This window comes from Coccinella septempunctata, chromosome 2 (assembly GCF_907165205.1).
Source record: "Coccinella septempunctata chromosome 2, icCocSept1.1, whole genome shotgun sequence".
Classification (NCBI taxonomy): Eukaryota; Metazoa; Arthropoda; class Insecta; order Coleoptera; family Coccinellidae; genus Coccinella; species Coccinella septempunctata.
In genome coordinates this window covers 491,533-515,494 of record NC_058190.1, presented here as the reverse complement: position 1 = coordinate 515,494, position 23,962 = coordinate 491,533, and the positions used below count along the sequence as shown (strand labels likewise).

Here is a 23,962-nt window from a genome sequence, read left to right as displayed (position 1 = left end):
TGCATGAACGGCCTATTAAGGGGAAATTATGATCTTTATAGGTCCATTCAATGATTCTCACTTGCTACTCTTTCAATATATTCAGAAATGCAAAGGTTTTATTGATTTCCATTTGAGAGCCGAGTGACCGTCAAATTATTGTTTAGAAAGTCGAAGTTTTATGAAACCTGCTGTGAGTGTTTTGTTCATTCATTAATCAATTTGTATATTGTGTCATGAAAAGACCATATCATAAGGAAATCATAAAAAAAAGTACCAAGAAACTATACTGACATACAGGTCTTGCATATGTCTGTAAAATTTTTTGTGGTTCTGAAAATTCTTTAAATAATACTTACATATGTAAGTAACTGGAATATGTATGCTATGATCGTATATTGAATATTGGTTCCTATTAATTTCTGATATATGTATATTTTACAAATTCAACTAAGTTCATAAATTCAGAACAACCTTTTGTACAGAAACAACACCTTCGACGTATAGCAGATCACCATATACTTTAGTGTCGTAGTTAAAGCTTTATTTATTGCCCACTATTTCAATTTCTGTAAATTTTTTATGAAGTGCAAATAAACATATAGCACATCCAACAGCGTTTTTCGTTGATATCAATTGATTCCAAACAATGTTTAGATGAAAACTAACATCCTGATCACAAAACAAAACCATACTCTTGTTTTGTCGCTCAGGATGTTTGTTTTCTTATAGAAATAAAGTCAATATTGGAATGCAATACGAGAAATAGAATTCGAATTTCGCGCCCCTCAATTAAAAAACAGAAAACTGTTATCAAAAAGTTTTCCTTTATTGACAGTGCGTTTTTAGCGCCATCTCATTGTCACGCGTGTTTTCACTGGCGAAAATGTAGTCGGTTTTTAGTACTAGCGATATGAGGGCTTTTCCTATCTTTCTACTCTATAATCTTTGGTCTCAACATTTAATTTTTCACTTCGTTACTATGGAAGCAAGTATTTTTCAACATCAGTTTCAAAAAGTCAATGAGATTTAGATAGTGTCACTTTATATTTCAAAATTAGAAAAAAAATATTCCTTGTTGATGAAGGTATTATTTCATACCGTAGAAGTTTTTCCACAATAAACATTTCAAATATATCTATACGAATCTGTCGCTCAACATGAGATCAACGAATATCTCAATACGAGAGGAAAAAATGGTGAATGTAAAGAGTGGGCTAGCCCATCGCGAAGATTCAAAGATTCCTGACGGCAGTCTTGGTCTTCTTTATCATCGCAGTCAAATTCCTTGCAGATTCCAGTTCTCCATTCGAAATCAACAATTTCAAGATTGTTTCGTTACGGGAATTTTTAGCGTGAGCAACACACAAAAAATCGTCGATATCGATGGTATAAAGTTTGGAGATCTTATCGTAGTCTTTTTTCTCAACAGCGGCGAACATCTCTCCTGTGAGTTCCAGGATGAGTCTAACAGACTGAACCTGAGCCAGATCCAAGGGTTTTTTATTGTCTTTATCCGCACAATTATACACCGCGCCCTTCTTCAGTAGAAGTTTAACAATATCCAGATAACCCTGTTGGGCTGCCACGTGTAGCGCAGTTTTCAGACCAGTTTTAGTTGCGGCGTTGATCAGGTAAGCCATCTTGTTCTTATTCACGCTCTCCAGGAGGAACTCCGCCACGTCCTTGAAACCCTTATTACAAGCCGTGTGCAAAGCGGTGTTACCCTTGTTGGTTTTATCTGTCAAATCTCCGCCGTGTTTCAAAAACACCTTGATGACTTCTATATTGTTACCATCTACCGCGTAATGCAGGCAGTTCCTGCCCTCCTTGTCCCTTTCGCCGACGTCAACGCCACTCCTAACAAGTTTTTCAATGGTGTCAATGTCGCCATTCTTCGCTGCCTTGTTCATGGTGCATAAGAGGTTATCCGAAAAACTGTCCAGGTTGCTGTTGAGGCCGATTTTTTTGTAGTGCTCCACTATCACCTCCATACGTTTGGCGATCATCATCACGTCTGCGTGATCTGGCCCTTGCACTGCCATCTTATGGTCCTTGATCTCTTTGAAGATTTTGAAAGCATGAAATAACTTACACTGCTTCAGGAGAAGGTCCGCCATTTCAGCTTTGGTATTGAGAGTGTCCAAATGGTGCGCCCCTAAGTGATCTTTCTGTCTTTTCAACAACTTCTTGAACGCTTCCAAAGCCTCGTCGTATTTTTCTTGGTCTTTGTAAACGCATATTTGGTTGTGTATGGTTCTCAAGGTATCGGAGTGGTATTTTCCCAAGACTAACTTTCTTCCTTCGTACACTTCCTTGAACAGAGCCAAGGCCTCGTCTTTCTTCCCTTGATTTGACAGTATCAAAGCGATGTTATTCTTAGTCACAAACGTGCAATAATGAAGCAGACCGTATTTCTTCTCCTCCAGTTCGAGCGCATCCTTGTAGATCTTCAGCGCCCTGTCCAGTTCACCCATGTTCATCAGAGTCAGAGCCATGTGCTTTATTGTGTTTAGAGAGTCTTGATGATGGCGCGGTATTAGATTCTTTTGCATCTCATGGACTTCTTCGAATAATTTCAGGGATTCCTCGTTTCTTCCCAGCTGATGCAAGACTAGGGCCATCGTACTCCTTTCCCTCAAAACCAGCTCGTGGACGGGCCCTAAGCAATTCTTCAGCTTCTCACAAATTTCCCTTGAGCACTTCAAGGACTCCTCATACAATTGCAGTTTGAACAGCACCGCGGCTATTCTACTCTTGATGCTCAAAGTAGCCGGATTATGATCGCCGAAGATCTCCCTCCTTTTCTCGTAAACCTCCATCAATAGGTCCTTTCCCTCTTGGAACTTTTCCTGGTACAGAAAATCGTCGATGCTTTCCATTTGAGATCTGACGTCCCCTTGAAGTATATCCTCCAATTGTTCCAATTTTGGGAAATCGTTTTTGATGGCAGACGTTATCAGCGTTGTTCCATGTTCATCTTCAGCTCGCACCACGGCCTTGACGACATCCTTGTCTTTGATCTTTTTCAATCGGCCGATTATCGAAATTTTCTTCTTGCGTACGCTCTCGAAGGAATCGTTTATCAACTGCAGCAAATTCCTGATGGACGTCTTTTCGGCGAAATCCAGGGGTGTTTTGCCGTTGTCGGCTTGTGCGTTGTATTTCGCGCCGTGCCAAAGCAGCAAAAATACCATTCTATCGTTGGAATATTTGGCGGCGTAATGTAAAGGCGTCCATCCATTCTTATGCTTAGCGTTCGTTGAAACCTTGTTTCGTAGTAGTAGTTCCACGACGTCTGATCTACTTTTGTATACTGCGTAGTGCAAGACTGATCCTTTGTTGGTATCTGAACAGTTCAAAGGTACTCCCTCCTTGATAATCTCCTCAATTTCCTTGATGTCACCGTTACCTTTTATAAGTAAAAACAATTTTCCAACAGAAGACAACATACTTTTGAGTTCGTGGTCCGTTGCAAACCTCGCTATACTATTGTAGATAGCACCGTTGTTGAGTAAATACTTGACGACTTCCATGTGTCCCTGATTCGTCGCCACATGTAACGCCGATATTCCGCCTTCGTTAACGGTGTTGACATCGCAGCCTCGCTCCAGTAGATACTTAACAACTTCCAATCTACCCGTGGATGCCGCGTAGTGTAACATCGATTGGTTGGCGGAACCGCGAACGTCCAAATGCATACCTTTCTTCAGGAAAACATCGATTATATCGGTGAAACCTTCCCTGGCTGCGATGTGAATGGCCTTGGAGCCCTTATCGTTCGTCAAGTGCATATCGGCGCCTTGGTCCAGCAAAAACTTCACAATCTCCTTGTGACCGAACTGCGTGGCGATGTGCAACAGAGAGAAATTATGATTACCTCGACGATTCAAGAAGCTCTTATTCTTCTCCAGGAACAATTTCACAGAGGTTATACGACCCTTGGACACGGCCAGCTCGATAGGTAACCTATTTTCGTTATCTAACACGTTGACGTCAGCGCCGTGGTTTAGAAGGAACTCTACCATTCTTTCGTAGTTGGTTTCTGAAACCAAGTGTAGAGGAGTTGAGCCGTCGCGGTCTTGCGGGTTGATCGTGGCGCCTTTTTTCAACAACATTTCAACGATTTCATCGAACCCCCTCGAGGCCGCTGAAAAAAGAGGGGTGATGCCGTACACATTCTTCGAATCCACGACAACGCCACGACCCAGCAGCATCTCCACGACATCCACTCTTCCGAACATAGAGGCAATATGAAGAGGCGTATTTTGGTCTTCATCCCAGTATACGGACAAGTCTAAATGAGGGGCGTGTTTCAGTAACAACCTAACAACGTTCGTGTTTCCTTCAAAAATAGCGTTGTTTATGGCTTTGAAAATCAGCTCGTCCTGGATCAAACGTGACGAAAGGCCCAACTGTATCAAGGTCGCCCTGTTATATTTCACCGCCGATAGGAAAGGAGTTTTATCCATTTTATTCGACATATCGATTCTCGCTCCGTTTTTTAATAGGAACACCGAGATCTCGTTGCTGTCCCTTTCGATGGCCAAATGAATTGGCGTGTTACCTGCGTTATCTTGATCGTCGATGTGGGCTCCTGCGTTTAACAGACACTTCACCATTTGGAGGCTATTAGCGATGACTGCTTCATGCAGAGGGGTGAACCCACGGTCCTTAGTTTTAGCGTGTATGTCGACCCCAAACCTTATCAGTAGGTCCATCAGGATGTTCCTCCCGTTTTTGACAGCTATGTGGAGGCAGTTGGCGCCTTTGGACGTGGTGGCGTTTATCTGAGAACCCTTCCTGATCAATTTAATCATTATGTTTTCATTTCCAGACTCCGCGGCCATGTGTAAAGGAAGCCATTGTGTAATAGAAGTCTCGGCATAAATCGATACACCGTGCTCGATCAACAGATCCACGACAGCTTCGTGGCCATGCTTACAAGCGAAGTGAAGCGGTGTCATACCTTCTAGATTTCTACAATCTAAATCAGCGCCCTTCATAATCAACAGCCTCACAATTTCTACGTCTCCATTCATAGAAGCACCGTGCAACGGTGTCATTCTGAGTATATTCGATCTATTCACTTCTATGCCATCCTGTTGCATCAACAAATCCACGATTTCCAAATGCCTACCCTCGACAGCGTACAAAAGGGGCGTAAAACCGTCCTTAGTTGTAACGTTGACGTCCGCTCCGTTCTCCAGGAATATTTTGAGTATTCCGATATATCCGTGCTTGGCCAAATGATTTATGGGCGCGAAATTATTTGCGTAATCCCCTACATTAACGTCAGCTCCGTTCTGTATAAGTACCTTGACGATTTCTTCTCTGCCCGTCTCGCAAGCCCATTCCAGTGCGCAATTGCCGTTCATGTTTGAGGAATTCACGTCTGCTCCTGCCCGTATCAGAGCCTTAACAGTTTCAAGATGGCCGTTTAAGGCGGCTCGCTGGACGGGTGTGACACCAACGTCGTTTTTAGCGTCAACCTTCACGTTTTTCGACAGCAGATAGTTCACAATTTCGACCAAACCTTCTTCTGCGGCGATGTATAGAGTTGTGAAACCACCGAAAGCCTCGTCTAATTTGTAGAAGAGGTCTTTATTGAAGAAGAACTGGACGGCGGAAGGTTTACCGCTAAGCGCCGCGTACTGCAAAGGTGTTAAATGCAAGTAATCCTTCTTGGTGAAATCGGCACCGTGGTTCCACAGACTGTTCAAAATGTGCTCATTACCGGAGAAGGCTGCCAGATGAGCTGGGGTTCTCTCGAAAGAATCAATCTCATTGATGTCAGTGTCAAAATTTTTGAGCAGAAACTCTACAACTTCCAGGTTCGTTTTCGTAACCGCTATGTGAAGAGGGCTCTGGTTTTCCAAATTCTTCATTTTAAAAGTGGACAGATTCTCCTTCAAAAGAAACTTCGTCAGTTTGATCGTTTTAGGTCTTCTCATTGCGAAGTGAAGACATGTGGACAAATCCGTGTCCCTAGATCTGATATCTGCGCCTTCCTTGATGCATTCTGAGAAAGCGTCGAAATTATTCTCCTTCAAGGCGACGAACATGTTGTGTTTCCTATTTAAAATATCAACAGTTGTCGCGTAAGAGTTCTTCATTCTAGATAAGTTGAAATACTGAACTTCAGTCAAGTTTAAATCGTCAGATTTTCCTTCAACTTCTAATAGTTTTTCAACGAAGAGGAATATAGCTGAGGTTGAATCCAGAAGGACTTCCACGATGACATTATTATGTGCCAAGTGATTTCTCAGATCAACACCAGTAAGGGATGGATAATTATCGTTCAAAAAATACTTCGCTTTGAAATGATCATATTTCAACATCGGAATCAAATCTAAAAGAAATATTTCCACAACAGCTTGAAGCTTTTTATTACTCTTGAACTGGGTGTAAGTGACTCCGTCAAAGATTTCCCTCAACTGATTGAATTTCTCCTGTTTCTTCATCTTTGTCACCTCCTCAGAATTCTCGGAATTGAATGTCTCCACTTCCATATCCCTTTTCTTTATTTTTCTCCCGAACTTCTCAGTCCACTGGATGCTGTTAACTTCGAATTTTATAATGTATATTATTTTATAAAAGAGCTCCCACACTTCATCTTCTTGAGATCCGGATGACAAGCTGTGGATTGAAATTATCATTTCAGCTGTTTCACACAATTTGAAGGATTCTATTTGCGGTGATAAAGTTTTCAGATTGTGCTTTAGACTATATTTCATCGAACTTATGTAGCTTGATTTATTGTGTGAACTTCCAATCATCATATAGAATTTTTCATACAAACTATGAAAAAGCAGCAAAGCTAAACCATAATCTGTAGGTGCCCCTATCTGAACATTTTTGAAAGACTGATCGATAGCTTCGAAAAGTATTTCGCTATAGACGCATTCACCTTTAATTTTGCAACGATACTGGTCTATGAGATCTTTTAACCTAGTGATATCGTTGTTCTTCAGCTCAGATAGCTCTTCTCTGAGCACCTTACCAGTTCCGAAATTTTTCATCACTGAAGCCACTTCTTTCATGACTTTCTCATCATTTGTGTTCAAAAATTTATCACCAAGTTCTCTGACAACTTTCATTTTGTACTTTGACAAAATGTAACCAATCTGTCCCCCAAGTTTTTCAATATCGTTTTTGATCCCACTAAAAAAGTTGGATTCAATGTTCTCAAATAATTCTTTACGTTTTGAAAGACACCGATGGGCCAAGGTGTTTCTCAACTTGATGACCAAGTTTCTGGTACTCTGGCTGAAGAAGGTGAATAGATAATTTATAGTAGTCTGGGTCAACTTAGGAGACTCCAGGGTATTCTTCAAATGTTCGCCTATAACCTGTAAAGCTCTCATCAAAATAAATATACCATTCTTTTCTCCCAATCCAATAGACCTGACAAGTTCCACGTAATTCAGCATAATGTTGAGCGAATGAATGTCTCTTATTCTTTCATGATCATCATAAAGAGACTTGAACTCGGGATATTTATCGATTATATCCTCGACAACTTCATCCCGTTTCAAATTTGGGAGTCTCGAGAGTTCCTGTGGTCTCATAATCAACACATAATTCAGTAAATTTTCGAGATGTTTACCAAAGCTTTCCAAATACGTAATTAAATTGCTTTTACTAAGAATAGCTCTTGAAAACAATGCAATTTCATTCTGATCCTTAAAAGTTCTAATATAAGACAATATACAGAATTCAATTTCTTCCCAAGGAAGCCTATCATAAGTCGACTTAAGTAATCTCTTAAGCGTAAAAATTTGCTTAGCTATAAATGTCAAATTTCCTATAAACAATTCATCCTTATCTTTGCATGTTTCCAAAGAATTTATAAGTTGTATCATAAATTGTATGTGATCACGAACCTCTTGTGAATTCAAGTAAAACTTAGACTGCTTGTGGAAAAAACGTAGGCTCATCAATTTACGCTCCAAAATTTGCTTAATATCATCGGAAAGGTGTACACGATTGAGTTCCAACTTCATACACACCTTCGAAAGTAAATCATGCAAATTACCATCTTCGATTTCTTGTTCCAGGAGACAATTGAGTTGCTTAACATTGTTCTTACTAGCAGCTATATAAATCTGTTTATATTTATTCACATCCATTGGGAGATGTTGTATTACAGATGTCTGAAAATGTTAACAAGGAAAATATAAATCCTTATTATTAACCAGGAAAGCAATTTCAGGGTTATTGAATACCAAGCTTTCATCATATTATCAAACTTTGAGACTTACTTATTCATATGTTTTTTTGACCTAGTGTATACATTAAATTGTCGAAAAGTTTCAATAACTGAATATCAATAAAATGGAAATTTTTTCTGCGGGAAACCCAACAACCACAGAAAAATCACTAATTGTCAACCACAGAACACTAGATAAATTTGGTTGTAAACAGGTGTATGGTCCGTATATACACTTTGGTTACTTCTGGTTAGTAATTGGGCGGTCCGTATATGTCGAATTCCTGACAATTTGGTTTAATATCAGTCACCAGAGTAACCGCTCTGGTAACTTTCGGTTACCAAATGTGATTGGCGAATCCAAAAATCTAAACGCCGCCTAGCGGCCAAATCACTAACCTAGAAAGTGAGTAATAACTTGAGTTTAACTTCTTTGGGTTAGATATTTTCATTACATATTCGGTTACCAGTGAACTAACGTGCGTTCAAAAAAATTCGTCGTCAAGTAGGCTATGAAATTTTGAAGGCTGATGTTCGGTGGCTGAACGTATGTCTTTCCTTGAATTACTTCATCTTCCCAAAATGTAAACAATGAGGACATTAACCTATATAATATCGTAATCTTGTACGGAAAGGCACTTTTTAGAAAAAGTTACCTGTAAATTTCACCCAACGTTCGAAAAGCATTTCTTTCATTGAGTAAGATGACAAGAATCCAAACAATCTGAGGCGGTTAGAAAAAATCTTCGTAAAAATTTTAACCGTCCACTATTTTCATACGTAAGAGACATGAATCTTGAATTGATCGTGGTAGTATGTTTTTCTGTAAAAAGGTTCTAGTTACTTCAGTCATATGAATAGATCACAGTAAGATTCTCAATAATATGTTTATTAATTCTCTATAAATATTGAATTGATTCAGTCATTACTGAAAATCCATGACTAAACTAAAAGAACTGAATTACATGAAAATAGCTATTGGACAATTTATTAAAATTCAATTCAGCTATAAAAAGGCATGATGCTTGGGTGGCATATGCCAACGGATACTCCATCCACTTGAGATAAAATCTGAAGAGAGGTTTGTCGAGCTTCTGTCACCATGTTTTCATTATTACTGAACTCTAGAGTTTTCTTTTTTGGTATACCACTTCCTTTTTTGTTTGAACATACCTGTTTCGTCAACACATCGCAAAACAGTACAATGGAAAAATTCATTCTTAATAATCAACAGCAACATAGGCTTCAATGAAGTCGCCGGAACAGAATATTTCCATTTTCCTTCAATTTTCTTTCCAATTTTGAAGTAGAATTCAATAGTAAAAGTCTTTCACACGTCCGTAAAAACCATCTTTATAATTTGCTGATAATTTTAATTCAACAACAACCCAAAATGCTAAAATGACAGTTCACCTGGAAAATAGTAAAGCACGAGCTAAGAATTACGTTTAGACACGAAATATCGACGTTCAAAATTCCATAGCCTACTTGACGACGAATTTATTTGAACGCACGTTATATTCACAAAATTTTTTGGATGTCTGACTAGAAAAATAGGTATTAAAATAATTTAGTGAGTATTTATATCAGGGTCATTCAGTTGAGAAACTATTTACCAATTTTCACTATAATTTTAGGTTAGGAGATATCTTTGTTCTAGATGAATTTTCTAGTGTTGGACGATTAAGAAAGGCAATGCGAATATTCATTTCCATGATTTTGATAGTGCCTCGAAACCTGAGCAGAAGTATACGAGTATACGATATTTATATATATATATATATATATATTTTAGGTGCAATTTTCTTGGGTTTAGAGCACAATAAAACTTCAGGTATTCAGATTTTATAACTTGTAATCGACATATGTTTCGGCGTATATAAGCCTTTTTCAAGATTATGAAATAGGTTTGGCTGGGACATTTATATCTAAAAATACATTCAAAATCAGTCATAATTCTTCATCACGTGCACATTAACTTACTGTTTTTACATGTAATCTACAAATTATCAATTCATTTACAATAAAATTACGAAATACATTGAATCTGTCAATTTGAATTTGTTATTATTTCATTTTTGACCACCTATTGTATATATATATATATATATATATATATATATTTATATATATATATATATATATATATATATATATATTTTTTTTTTTTTTTTTTTTTTTTTAATTTCACACGACTGTGGTTCACTATCCAGAAAGTTCGGGCCGCAGCCAAGAACCTTCTTTGATCGTCAATGGGGATATATTGCTTGTCTGATGATCCCAACCGTCCCCAGGATCACCGCTTTTTGCATCCAAAGAATTGTGTTGGCTGGTAATTGTATTTCCTTGACATGTTCTGTTGTTTTTCTGTGCACCAACCCATTGCAGCTTATGATCAATGGTTTAATTTCCACCTTTTCCAGGCGCCACATATTCTTTATCTCTTTCGCTAATGGCTCGTATTTTGCGATTTTTTCTCCGTATGCCTTGGAAAGGTTTTGATCTAGAGGCACAGCAAAATCTATGATATATGCCTTCTTATCCTTCTTTGACCACACCACCATATCCGGTCTGTTGTGCTCTACTCCTCGATCGGTGATAATGGTTAAATCCCAGTAGACTTTGGTGGTTTCGTTTTCCAGGACCGTCTGCGGTGCGTATATGTGGTGTGGGACGAAATGTGGGAGTAGTTGCTCTCTTAGGCACAGCGACTGATGCACGACCTTCCCCATATTGTCATGGCGTCCAAGGTATTTGGTGCCGGCTATTGTGGAGCATCCAGATGACAAGTGCTGCACAGTTTCCTCGGCTTTATCGCAGAGTCTACATTTTGTTGTTTGTACCTGTTGTTTCATGATATGCTTAGTGTAGACTCGTGTTGGCACGACTTGATCCTGAATCGCCAGGAATGTTCCTTCTGTTTGGGGAAAAAGGTAACCTTGCGTCAGGTAAGTACTCGAGCTCAGCTTATCTACATCAGACTGGTTCAGGCTTGCGAAGAATCTTCCGTGCAGAGGTTTTGTCTGCCAGTTTTGCTTCAATATCTCCTTGAAGTCTTCGATTTCAGGTTCATGCGTGCTGGTCTCTCCCGAGGAGGGGTAGCGTTGTGAAGCCACCCATTTTTGGATTGGTGTGATTCCTGTCTGGAAGTAGTTCTTAATCTTCTTCTCTTCTTTCAGGTATATGTCCTGCAAATTACTTAGTCCTCGACCTCCTTCTTTACGTGGCAGATAGAGCCTTTCAATAGCGGAATTCGGGTGAAGCGTACCATATTGCGTGAGGATGGATCTGATCTTTCTGTCTAGTTTCTCAAGATCTGATTTCGACCAGATGAGAATTCCAGCAGTATACGCGAACACTGGCACAGCCCAGATGTTGATGGCCTCCATTTTGTTTTTTGCCGACAATTGGGTGTTCATGATGCGGCGGACTCTCCTAATGAGCTCCCTCTCTGTTTCCATCTTATTTTCCTGCTGTCTGATCTCGAATGTTTGCTGAATACCCAAGTACTTGTATCTTTCTTCCTGTCCCAGTATTGGCACTGTCCGACCGTCCGACCGTCCGACAGTTCAACATTCTCCCCCTCAGCCAGTCTGCCACGCCTCACATTTACCACTGCACATTTTTCGAGGCCAAATATCATGCCTATGTCCTCGCTGAATTTTCTTACCAACTCCAACTGTCCCTCTAGCTGTTTTTGACCCCTGCTGAATAATTTTAGGTCGTCTAAGTAAAATAGGTGACTGACTTTGTTCTGTGAGTCCATTGAGTAGCTGTATGCTGCCCTATTCAGTATGTTGCTAAGAGGGTTAAGCGCAAGGCAGAACCACGAAGGGCTTAGACCATCACCTTGGAATATTCCTCTTTTGATCTTGATTGGCGTGGAGGAGGACTTCTTATTCCATGTTAAACAGGTGCGCCATGTTGACATCAGACTTTTCAGTAGTTCAACCACCTCGTGATCGACTTTGTAAATTCTCAGTATCTCGAGAAGCCACGAGTGTGGGACAGAGTCGAACGCCTTTTGGTAGTCTATCCAGGCAACCGAGATATTCTTCAACTTTTTTTTGGCTTGCTTGGTAATGGTGTTGTCGATTATCAGCAGTTCTTTGCTTCCTCGTGCTTTTTGTCTGCATCCATTCTGTTCTGGAGACATGATGTTGTTGTTATCGATATGGTTGTTAATCTTGTGGCTAATTGTCGATGTAAGTATTTTGTAAATGGCAGGCAGACAGGTGATAGGTCTGTAATTTTTTGGCTGCGTTGGGTCTCCTTTCTTGGGTATCATAAGAGTCATGCCCAGGGTGAAGTATTCAGGGATTATTGTCGGGTCCTTTATCGCCTCCTGAATGAGCCGCGCTAATACTCTATGGGTGGATGTAAACGATTTCCACCAGAAGTTGTGAATGCCATCCACACCCGCCGTTTTCCAGTTCCCGAAACGTCTGACTGTAGCTCTGACATCTGCTTCAGTGACTCTTACCTTCGGCATTTCACTCAGATCCTCATGTGCTCTTCTTTCTGCGGCGATCCATGTTGCCTCCCTATTATGGGTATCCTCTCGACTCCATATTTTTGACCAGTATTCGTTCATATCTTGAGGATTTGGTGTGATTGACTGCTGGTCGTTGTCTCTCTCAGTTAGACTCCGGAAAAATTCTCGCTGGTTGTTCGTGAATAGGTTGTTTTCTCGGTATCTTTGTGTTCTCTTGTTGTACCGTCTCAGTCTATTCCCTAACGCCGCAATTTTTTGTTTTAATTTTTCCATATATGTTCTTAAGTGTTGATGGTATTGGGGGCCTTTTTTGATCTTTATCTTCTTGGCGCAGATTTGCACTTTTTTCTCAACTTTTCTGCTGACGTTCTGATTTCCAAGGTAGTTATGTAGAACGCCTATTTTATATATATATATATATATATATATATATATATATATATATATATATATATATATATATATATATATATATATATATATATATATATATATATATATATATATATATATATATATATATATATATATATATATATATATATATATATATATTATATTTCTGACATAACTGAAGTTGTACATGCATTACTGAACTTGCAATCTTCAAGAAATGATATGTTGGGAACATTTTAAATGAAAAGTAGTGATTTGACTTGGAATTTTGTAAGCAGTTGAAAGTGATCAATAATTAAACCGTTCGACAAGAATTTCAAATTTCGTTAATGAAATTACAACTGTAGAATTAATTTTCAGGCGGTCTTGTTGAGTTGGTTGTAATTGCTGGAAAATAATTTCTGTGTTGGCATTTTGAACTGCATAATATGTTTTCATCCAAATAAATTATCTCAAATATTTACATTAATTTATTTCCACAAATTACATAATTCATGTGAGTGTGATGATAGAATGAATCTTCTGGATATAAGTTCTTGTTAAAATCTTCATCAAACGACACCAACATGTTCAGGAAAGTTCTGGAGGAACCCGAGCACAATCAATAATCCATAGACTTATTAATAATATGGACTCCGCATGTGAGAGAGAAGTCGGTTGGTTGAATAAGATGGAGAGTTTGTGGGCAAGCTGTCAAAAGGTTATAGAACACAAGTTTATGCGAAAATTTTCTTCAATAAATTTTAAACAAGCTTCCGAGAACACACACAGAAATTCCATAGCATTCCTTCGAAATCAATTATGTCAAAAAATATGTGAGTTTTAGTCAAAAATTGATGTAATGAGAATAATAATCGACGTATCAACACCATGTGGGCATAGTCTGCGAAAATTGTAAAAATTTTCCATAATAATTGATCAACAAGCTTCCGAGAAGGCAAACAGGAATTCCCTAACATTCCTTCGAAATGGAAAATATAAAAATTATGTGAGTTTCATTCAAGAATAAATATAATGTGAATAATACTCAACGTATGAACACCTTGTGGGCAACATCCCATCGTCATATCCATCATATGATTTTGACATTGCCCACACGGAATCAGTTCATCTCTTTCTTGTTCGATCAAAACGCATAAGCCTTTCTCTCCCTAATGCATACAACCCCTCGATCTACTGAAAAGTCACGTGACAGTGAGTCCATGTATTATAAGTCTATGCAATAATCCCATAATTATTCACTACCTTTACAAATATCTTATAATCGAATGAAATCTACGATAACATTGCTTTCACAATAGAGTTTTCACGATGATTACTCATTTTCCGCCATGTTTGTTGACAAGTCGCAGCGCCCTCATCGGTAGTTGGATTCACCAATATACGGACCATACACCAGGGGTGACCGTAAACGTAAACAAAGATTATAGACTTTAATCTATAGACTATAATCTTTGACCGAAGGGATCACCATCACGAAAAATTTGTGTGTCACAAAATGTTAGACTGATATGGGCTATAGTCCGTATATACACTTTGGTTTCTTCTGGTTAGTAAGGCTGTGGTCCGTATATACACTTTGGTAACTTCTGGGAATTCCTAACAATTTGGTTCAATATCAGTCACCAGAGTAACCGCTCTGGTAACTTTCGGTTACCAAATGTGTATATACGGACCATACGCTAAGTGGGTGGTCCGTATATGTCGAACTCCTGACAATTCGGTTCCATTGAACTCTATGGGAACTTCCCATAGAGTTCAATGTTCGGTTCAATATCTGTCACCAGAGTAACCGCTCTGGTAACATTCGGTTATCAAAGTGCGTTCTGCACCCCCTGAGTATCCACGCCAGCGGGGTGCTTCGGCAGTAGGAGTGGAACTTAAACTAGGAAGTAAGGGATGAAGAAAGTTTTTCGCCACTCCAAAGTGTGTTCTGCACCCCCTGAGTACCCACGCCAGCGGGGTGCTTCGGCAGTAGGAGTGGAACTTAAACTAGGAAGTAAGGGATGAAGAAAGTTTTTCGCCACTCCAAAGTGTGTTCTGCACCCCCTGAGTACCCACGCCAGCGGGGTGCTTCGGCAGTAGGAGTGGAACTTAAACTAGGGACTAAGGGATGAAGGAATCAGCGGACTGGTAGAATTCCCGAGTTTACTCGATAACTTGTTTGAAGCGGCAACGTTGAATTATTCTCTACCAGCTACCAGCTTGACGTTTACTACCAGGGACTGCTGTTATCTCTCTTTTCTACCACCCCCCTCTCTCTCGTGGGTATTCCTCGATGCGGTGAACGGGAAAACCACATGAAGGCCTGTCCATGTATTATTAGAGAGTTGAAGTGTGCACAATACGTTAGCCTGAACGTAAACGTTAACGTGAGAAATAACGTCAGATATAACGTTTACGTGTTGTGATGAAATTTGAGTTGAAGTGCTGCCATTATGAAACGTCAGACGTTAAACACAACCTATCAATTTGATTTTTCTTTCGTTTCGCGTGAACTCTCTTTTATCTAATATTGAGCTTCGACAGCTGGAATAACATTTGGAATATTGATGTTCTAATGATTTATATGCCTAATAAAGAGAATTTTCAGCTTGGAAGTATTTTATTATCAATGAAATGTTCAAGTGTTAGAGACATGAGAATTGCAGTGTAGTTTCAGCCATTTCCTTATGTACTGAATGTAATCTGATAACTCAGTAATTTAACTCGATCCATTTGATAACTTTCAAATCACTGCTGATTTCCTATAATTTTCGTTCATTATGAGAAAATACACAGGAAATGTAAACAATGACAGTTTGAGGTTATCGAGAATTGCATCTAGCAATCAAAATACGGCCATTCGCAAGTCATCGGTGCTACTCGTTTAACGTTCGGTTAAGGTACGTCGATGTTTAAGGTATACGTGGGAGACCGCTAGTTTACGTAGGCCGTAAAGCTGACGCTAACGTTAACGTTAAAAACGGACGAATGAGCAGGCGTAGATGTCAATTATAACGTTAACGTTTACGTTCATGGCTGCACTTCAACTCTCTATTAGGTCTATGGTCAGACGTTAAACATAACCTATCAATTTGATTTTGCATTCGTTTCGCGTGAACTCTCTTTTATCTAATATTGAGCTTCGACAGCTGGAATAACATTTGGAATATTGATGTTCTAATGATTTATATGCCTAATAAAGAGAATTTTCAGCTTGGAAGTATTTTATTATCAATGAAATGTTCAAGTGTTAGAGACATGAGAATTGCAGTGTAGATTCAGCCATTTCCTTATGTACTGCATGAATATAATCTGATAACAAAGTGATTTAACTTAATCCTTTCGATAACTTTCAAATCACTGCTGATTTCCTATAATTTTCGTTCATTATGAGAATATACACAGGAAATGTAAACAATGACAGTTTAATAATCAAAATTCGGCCATTCGCAAGACATCGGTGCTACTCGTTTAACGTTCGGTTAACGTACGTCTATGTTCAAGGTATACGTGGGAGACCGCTAGTTTACGTAGGCCGTAAAGCTGACGCTAACGTTAACGTTAAAAACGGACGAATGAGCATGCGTAGATGTCAATTATAACGTTAACGTTTACGTTCATGGCTGCACTTCACAAATTCACGGCAGCTCACCCCTAGGTGCGTTCTGCATCCTCTGAGTATCCACGCCAGCGGGATGCTGGAAGGAGTGGAACTTAAACTAGGAAGTAAGGGATGAAGGAAGTTTTTCGCCACTCCAAAGTGCGTTCTGCACCCCCTGAGTATCCACGCCAGCGGGGTGCTTCGGCAGTAGGAGTGGAACTCAAACTAGGGAGTAAGGGATGAAGGAAGTTTTTCGCCACTTCAAAGTGCGTTCTGCACCCCCTGAGTATCCACGCCAGCGGGGTGCTTCGGCAGTAGGAGTGGAACTTAAACTAGGAAGTAAGGGATGAAGAAAGTTTTTCGCCACTCCAAAGTGTGTTCTGCACCCCCTGAGTACCCACGCCAGCGGGGTGCTTCGGCAGTAGGAGTGGAACTTAAACTAGGGAATAAGGGATGAAGGAAGTTTTAGCCACTCCAAAGTGCGTTCTGCACCTCCTGAGTACCCACGCCAGCAAGGTGTTTCGGCAGTAGGAGTGGAACTTGAACTAGGAAGTAAGGGATGAAGAAAGTTTTTCGCCACTCCAAAGTGTGTTCTGCACCCCCTGAGTACCCACGCCAGCGGGGTGCTTCGGCAGTAGGAGTGGAACTTAAACTAGGGAGTAAGGGATGAAGGAAGTTTTTCGCCACTCCAAAGTGCGTTCTGCACCCCCTGAGTATCCACGCCAGCGGGGTGCTTCGGCAGTAGGAGTGGAACTTAAACTAGGAAGTAAGGGATGAAGAAAGTTTTTCGCCACTCCAAAGTGTGTTCTGCACCCCCTGAGTACCCACGCCAGCGGGGTGCTTCAGCAGTAGGAGTGGAACTTAAACTAGGGAGTAAGGGATGAAGGAAGTTTTTCGCCACTCCAAAGTGCGTTCTGCACCCCCTGAGTATCCACGCCAGCGGGGTGTTTCGGCAGTAGGAGTGGAACTTAAACTAGGAAGTAAGGAATGAAGAAAGTTTTTCGCCACTCCAAAGTGTGTTCTGCACCCCCTGAGTACCCACGCCAGCAAGGTGCTTCGGCAGTAGGAGTGGAACTTAAACTAAGGAGTAAGGGATGAAGGAAGTTTTTAGCCACTCCAAAGTGCGTTCTGCACTGAGTACCCACGCCAGCAAGGTGCTTCGGCAGTAGGAGTGGAACTTGAACTAGGGAGTAAGGGATGAAGGAAGTTTTTCGCCACAACAAAGTGCGTTCTGCACCCCCTGAGTACCCACGCCAGCAAGGTGCTTCGGCAGTAGGAGTGGAACTTAAACTGGGGAGTAAGGGATGAAGGAAGTTTTTCGCCACTCCAAAGTGCGTTCTGCACCCCCTGAGTACCCACGCCAGCAAGGTGCTTCGGCAGTAGGAGTGGAACTTAAACTAGGGAGTAGTGGATGAAGGAAGTTTTTCGCCACTCCAAAGTGCGTTCTGCACCCCATGAGTACCCACGCCAGCGGGGTGTTTCGGCAGTAGGAGTGGAACTTAAACTAGGAAGTAAGGGATGAAGAAAGTTTTTCGCCACTCCAAAGTGCGTTCTGCACCCCCTGAGTATCCACGCCAGCGGGGTGTTTCGGCAGTAGGAGTGGAACTTAAACTAGGAAGTAAGGGATGAAGAAAGTTTTTCGCCACTCCAAAGTGCGTTCTGCACCCCCTGAGTATCCACGCCAGCGGGGTGCTTCGGCAGTAGGAGTGGAACTTAAACTAGGAAGTAAGGGATGAAGAAAGTTTTTCGCCACTCCAAAGTGTGTTCTGCACCCCCTGAGTACCCACGCCAGCGGGGTGCTTCGGCAGTAGGAGTGGAACTTAAACTAGGGAGTAAGGGATGAAGGAAGTTTTTCGCCACTCCAAAGTGCGTTCTGCACCCCCTGAGTATCCACGCCAGCGGGGTGTTTCGGCAGTAGGAGTGGAACTTAAACTAGGAAGTAAGGGATGAAGAAAGTTTTTCGCCACTCCAAAGTGCGTTCTGCACCCCCTGAGTATCCACGCCAGCGGGGTGCTTCGGCAGTAGGAGTGGAACTTAAACTAGGAAGTAAGGGATGAAGAAAGTTTTTCGCCACTCCAAAGTGTGTTCTGCACCCCCTGAGTACCCACGCCAGCGGGGTGCTTCGGCAGTAGGAGTGGAACTTAAACTAGGGAGTAAGGGATGAAGGAAGTTTTTCGCCACTCCAAAGTGCGTTCTGCACCCCCTGAGTATCCACGCCAGCGGGGTGTTTCGGCAGTAGGAGTGGAACTTAAACTAGGAAGTAAGGGATGAAGAAAGTTTTTAGCCACTCCAAAGTGTTTTCTGCACCCCCTGAGTACCCACGCCAGCGGGGTGCTTCGGCAGTAGGAGTGGAACTTAAACTAGGGAATAAGGGATGAAGGAAGTTTTTCGCCACTCCAAAGTGTGTTCTGCACCCCCTGAGTACCCACGCCAGCGGGGTGCTTCGGCAGTAGGAGTGGAACTTAAACTAGGGAGTAAGGGATGAAGGAAGTTTTTCGCCACTCCAAAGTGCGTTCTGCACCCCCTGAGTATCCACGCCAGCGGGTTGCTTCGGCAGTAGGAGTGGAACTTAAACTAGGAAGTAAGGGATGAAGAAAGTTTTTCGCCACTCCAAAGTGTGTTCTGCACCCCCTGAGTACCCACGCCAGCGGGGTGCTTCGGCAGTAGGAGTGGAACTTAAACTAGGGAGTAAGGGATGAAGGAAGTTTTTCGCCACTCCAAAGTGCGTTCTGCACCCCCTGAGTATCCACGCCAGCGGGGTGTTTCGGCAGTAGGAGTGGAACTTAAACTAGGAAGTAAGGGATGAAGAAAGTTTTTCGCCACTCCAAAGTGTTTTCTGCACCCCCTGAGTACCCACGCCAGCGGGGTGCTTCGGAAGTAGGAGTGGAACTTAAACTAGGGAATAAGGGATGAAGGAAGTTTTTAGCCACTCCAAAGTGCGTTCTGCACCTCCTGAGTACCCACGCCAGCAAGGTGTTTCGGCAGTAGGAGTGGAACTTAAACTAGGGAGTAAGGGATGAAGGAAGTTTTTCGCCACTCCAAAGTGCGTTCTGCACCCCCTGAGTATCCACGCCAGCGGGGTGCTTCGGCAGTAGGAGTGGAACTTAAACTAGGAAGTAAGGGATGAAGAAAGTTTTTCGCCACTCCAAAGTGTGTTCTGCACCCCCTGAGTACCCACGCCAGCGGGGTGCTTCAGCAGTAGGAGTGGAACTTAAACTAGGAAGTAAGGGATGAAGAAAGTTTTTCGCCACTCCAAAGTGTGTTCTGCACCCCCTGAGTACCCACGCCAGCGGGGTGCTTCGGCAGTAGGAGTGGAACTTAAACTAGGGAGTAAGGAATGAAGGAAGTTTTTCGCCACTCCAAAGTGCGTTCTGCACCCCCTGAGTATCCACGCCAGCGGGGTGTTTCGGCAGTAGGAGTGGAACTTAAACTAGGAAGTAAGGGATGAAGAAAGTTTTTCGCCACTCCAAAGTGTTTTCTGCACCCCCTGAGTACCCACGCCAGCGGGGTGCTTCGGAAGTAGGAGTGGAACTTAAACTAGGAAGTAAGGGATGAAGAAAGTTTTCGCCACTCCAAAGTGTGTTCTGCACCCCCTGAGTACCCACGCCAGCGGGGTGCTTCGGCAGTAGGAGTGGAACTTAAACTAGGGAGTAAGGGATGAAGGAAGTTTTTCGCCACTCCAAAGTGCGTTCTGCACCCCCTGAGTATCCACGCCAGCGGGGTGCTTCGGCAGTAGGAGTGGAACTTAAACTAGGGAGTAAGGGATGAAGGAAGTTTTTCGCCACTTGAAAGTGCGTTCTGCACCCCCTGAGTATCCACGCCAGCGGGGTGCTTCGGCAGTAGGAGTGGAACTTAAACTAGGAAGTAAGGGATTATAAAAGTTTTTCGCCACTCCAAAGTGTGTTCTGCACCCCCTGAGTACCCACGCCAGCGGGGTGCTTCGGCAGTAGGAGTGGAACTTAAACTAGGGAATAAGGGATGAAGGAAGTTTTTAGCCACTCCAAAGTGCGTTCTGCACCTCCTGAGTACCCACGCCAGCGGGGTGCTTCGGCAGTAGGAGTGGAACTTAAACTAGGGAGTAAGGGATGAAGGAAGTTTTTCGCCACTCCAAAGTGCGTTCTGCACCCCCTGAGTATCCACGCCAGCGGGGTGTTTCGGCAGTAGGAGTGGAACTTAAACTAGGAAGTAAGGGATGAAGAAAGTTTTTAGCCACTCCAAAGTGTTTTCTGCACCCCCTGAGTACCCACGCCAGCGGGGTGCTTCGGCAGTAGGAGTGGAACTTAAACTAGGGAGTAAGGGATGAAGGAAGTTTTTCGCCACTCCAAAGTGCGTTCTGCACCCCCTGAGTATCCACGCCAGCGGGTTGCTTCGGCAGTAGGAGTGGAACTTAAACTAGGAAGTAAGGGATAAAGAAAGTTTTTCGCCACTCCAAAGTGTGTTCTGCACCCCCTGAGTACCCACGCCAGCGGGGTGCTTCGGCAGTAGGAGTGGAACTTAAACTAGGGAGTAAGGGATGAAGGAAGTTTTTCGCCACTCCAAAGTGCGTTCTGCACCCCCTGAGTATCCACGCCAGCGGGTTGCTTCGGCAGTAGGAGTGGAACTTAAACTAGGAAGTAAGGGATGAAGAAAGTTTTTCGCCACTCCAAAGTGTGTTCTGCACCCCCTGAGTACCCACGCCAGCGGGGTGCTTCGGCAGTAGGAGTGGAACTTAAACTAGGGAGTAAGGGATGAAGGAAGTTTTTCGCCACTCCAAAGTGCGTTCTGCACCCCCTGAGTATCCACGCCAGCGGGGTGTTTCGGCAGTAGGAGTGGAACTTAAACTAGGAAGTAAGGGATGAAGAAAGTTTTTCGCCACTCCAAAGTGTTTTCTGCACCCCCTGAGTACCCACGCCAGCGGGGTGCTTCGGAAGTAGGAGTGGAACTTAAACTAGGGAATAAGGGATGAAGGAAGTTTTTAGCCACTCCAAAGTGCGTTCTGCACCTCCTGAGTACCCACGCCAGCAAGGTGTTTCGGCAGTAGGAGTGGAACTTAAACTAGGGAGTAAGGGATGAAGGAAGTTTTTCGCCACTCCAAAGTGCGTTCTGCACCCCCTGAGTATCCACGCCAGCGGGGTGCTTCGGCAGTAGGAGTGGAACTTAAACTAGGAAGTAAGGGATGAAGAAAGTTTTTCGCCACTCCAAAGTGTGTTCTGCACCCCCTGAGTACCCACGCCAGCGGGGTGCTTCAGCAGTAGGAGTGGAACTTAAACTAGGAAGTAAGGGATGAAGAAAGTTTTTCGCCACTCCAAAGTGTGTTCTGCACCCCCTGAGTACCCACGCCAGCGGGGTGCTTCGGCAGTAGGAGTGGAACTTAAACTAGGGAGTAAGGGATGAAGGAAGTTTTTCGCCACTCCAAAGTGCGTTCTGCACCCCCTGAGTATCCACGCCAGCGGGGTGTTTCGGCAGTAGGAGTGGAACTCAAACTAGGAAGTAAGGGATGAAGAAAGTTTTTCGCCACTCCAAAGTGTTTTCTGCACCCCCTGAGTACCCACGCCAGCGGGGTGCTTCGGAAGTAGGAGTGGAACTTAAACTAGGAAGTAAGGGATGAAGAAAGTTTTCGCCACTCCAAAGTGTGTTCTGCACCCCCTGAGTACCCACGCCAGCGGGGTGCTTCGGCAGTAGGAGTGGAACTTAAACTAGGGAGTAAGGGATGAAGGAAGTTTTTCGCCACTCCAAAGTGCGTTCTGCACCCCCTGAGTATCCACGCCAGCGGGGTGCTTCGGCAGTAGGAGTGGAACTTAAACTAGGGAGTAAGGGATGAAGGAAGTTTTTCGCCACTTGAAAGTGCGTTCTGCACCCCCTGAGTATCCACGCCAGCGGGGTGCTTCGGCAGTAGGAGTGGAACTTAAACTAGGAAGTAAGGGATTATAAAAGTTTTTCGCCACTCCAAAGTGTGTTCTGCACCCCCTGAGTACCCACGCCAGCGGCCCATACAGCACATGTATATCCATTGAATGTCCATTGGACGTACAAAATGGACATGACGGACATCCATTGTACGTCCATTTATGTACAATGTTTGGTCCAGAAAACGTCCGACCCTCACTGGATTTAACATCCTATGGACGTACATATAGGATGTACAATGGATGTACAGACAGGATGTACATTGGACGTACATACAGGATGTACATTGGACGTACATACAGGATGTACATTGGACGTACATACAGGATGTACATTGGACGTACATGCAGGATGTACATTGGACGTACATATAGGATGTACATTGGACGTACATACAGGATGTACAATGGACGAACATACAGGTACGTCCATTGTACATCCGAACCTCACTGGATTTAACATCCTATGGACATACCTGTATGTTCGTCCATTGTACATCCTGTATGTACGTCCATAGGATGTTGAATCCAGTGAGGTTCGGACATTTTCTGGACCATTCATTGTACATAAGTGGACGTTATTTGGGAGTCTTAAATGCCCATTTTATTGGGGTTAGCATTTTTTAAATTTGATTCGAAAAGGGTATTTTAAAATCCCACCTATCAATACATATATTTATTGATAATTATAAGGAAATTGGGATTATTGAAAAATGAAATGCCTGGAAATGTTCCACATCTTTATGTGAAAAATTAAAATAAAATAAATAACAAGTATAATTTGAACATTGGACTACTGCCCCTATGCAAAAAAAAACTAAACTATAAAAAACTGAATATCAAAGAAGCAGATATATAGGTATATATACACTCTGAACAGGAAACACTTATGATATATTTTCTATCGTTGGCTCCTCCAACCCATTTAGAAATAGCCTCTTCTATCTCCTTCCTGTCCCCTTTACTGGAGTGTATGGCCGTTTCTGTAAATTTATTTCATTGAAATTTTGCTGTTGTCATATCATAGTACATCACCATACTATAATTATAATAGAATGGTGATAATATCTATTGAAAATTGAATTTCTGGATGTTTTCTCGTAATTCCGTTTCATATTCTTATATTGTTGTCCCCCTACCAAATAATAGATATTCATGGTTGTGAAAAGACAAAAATATATTTTTTACGATAGCATGAATATAATTATATATTTAATGAAATCATCAGATTAACATGAAACAAAGATGAACATTCGTGGTTCGTATAAGCATTCAACATTCAATTCCTTCAACATTTCTACCCATTAGATTATATTTTTCTCTCTACACGTAAATTTGCCACTTCCCTCAAGAATAAAAACTTTGACTCACCTCGTTTCTATCAAATATATGCACCACACACTGGAACT

At 42.1% G+C, this 23,962-nt stretch overlaps 1 protein-coding gene across 1 annotated transcript; it reads right to left on the bottom strand.

Annotated features, from left to right (window-relative positions):
• Nucleotides 1-1,054: 1,054 nt before the first annotated feature.
• On the bottom strand, nucleotides 1,055-8,345 carry LOC123308750. Its single transcript, XM_044891543.1, has 2 exons — nucleotides 8,244-8,345; nucleotides 1,055-8,135 (listed from the first exon to the last, which is right to left on the bottom strand). Exon 2 carries the CDS (start codon nucleotides 8,109-8,111, stop codon nucleotides 1,215-1,217), a length of 6,897 nt encoding a protein of 2,298 aa, XP_044747478.1. The 5' UTR covers nucleotides 8,112-8,135; nucleotides 8,244-8,345; the 3' UTR covers nucleotides 1,055-1,214.
• Nucleotides 8,346-23,962: the final 15,617 nt, after the last annotated feature.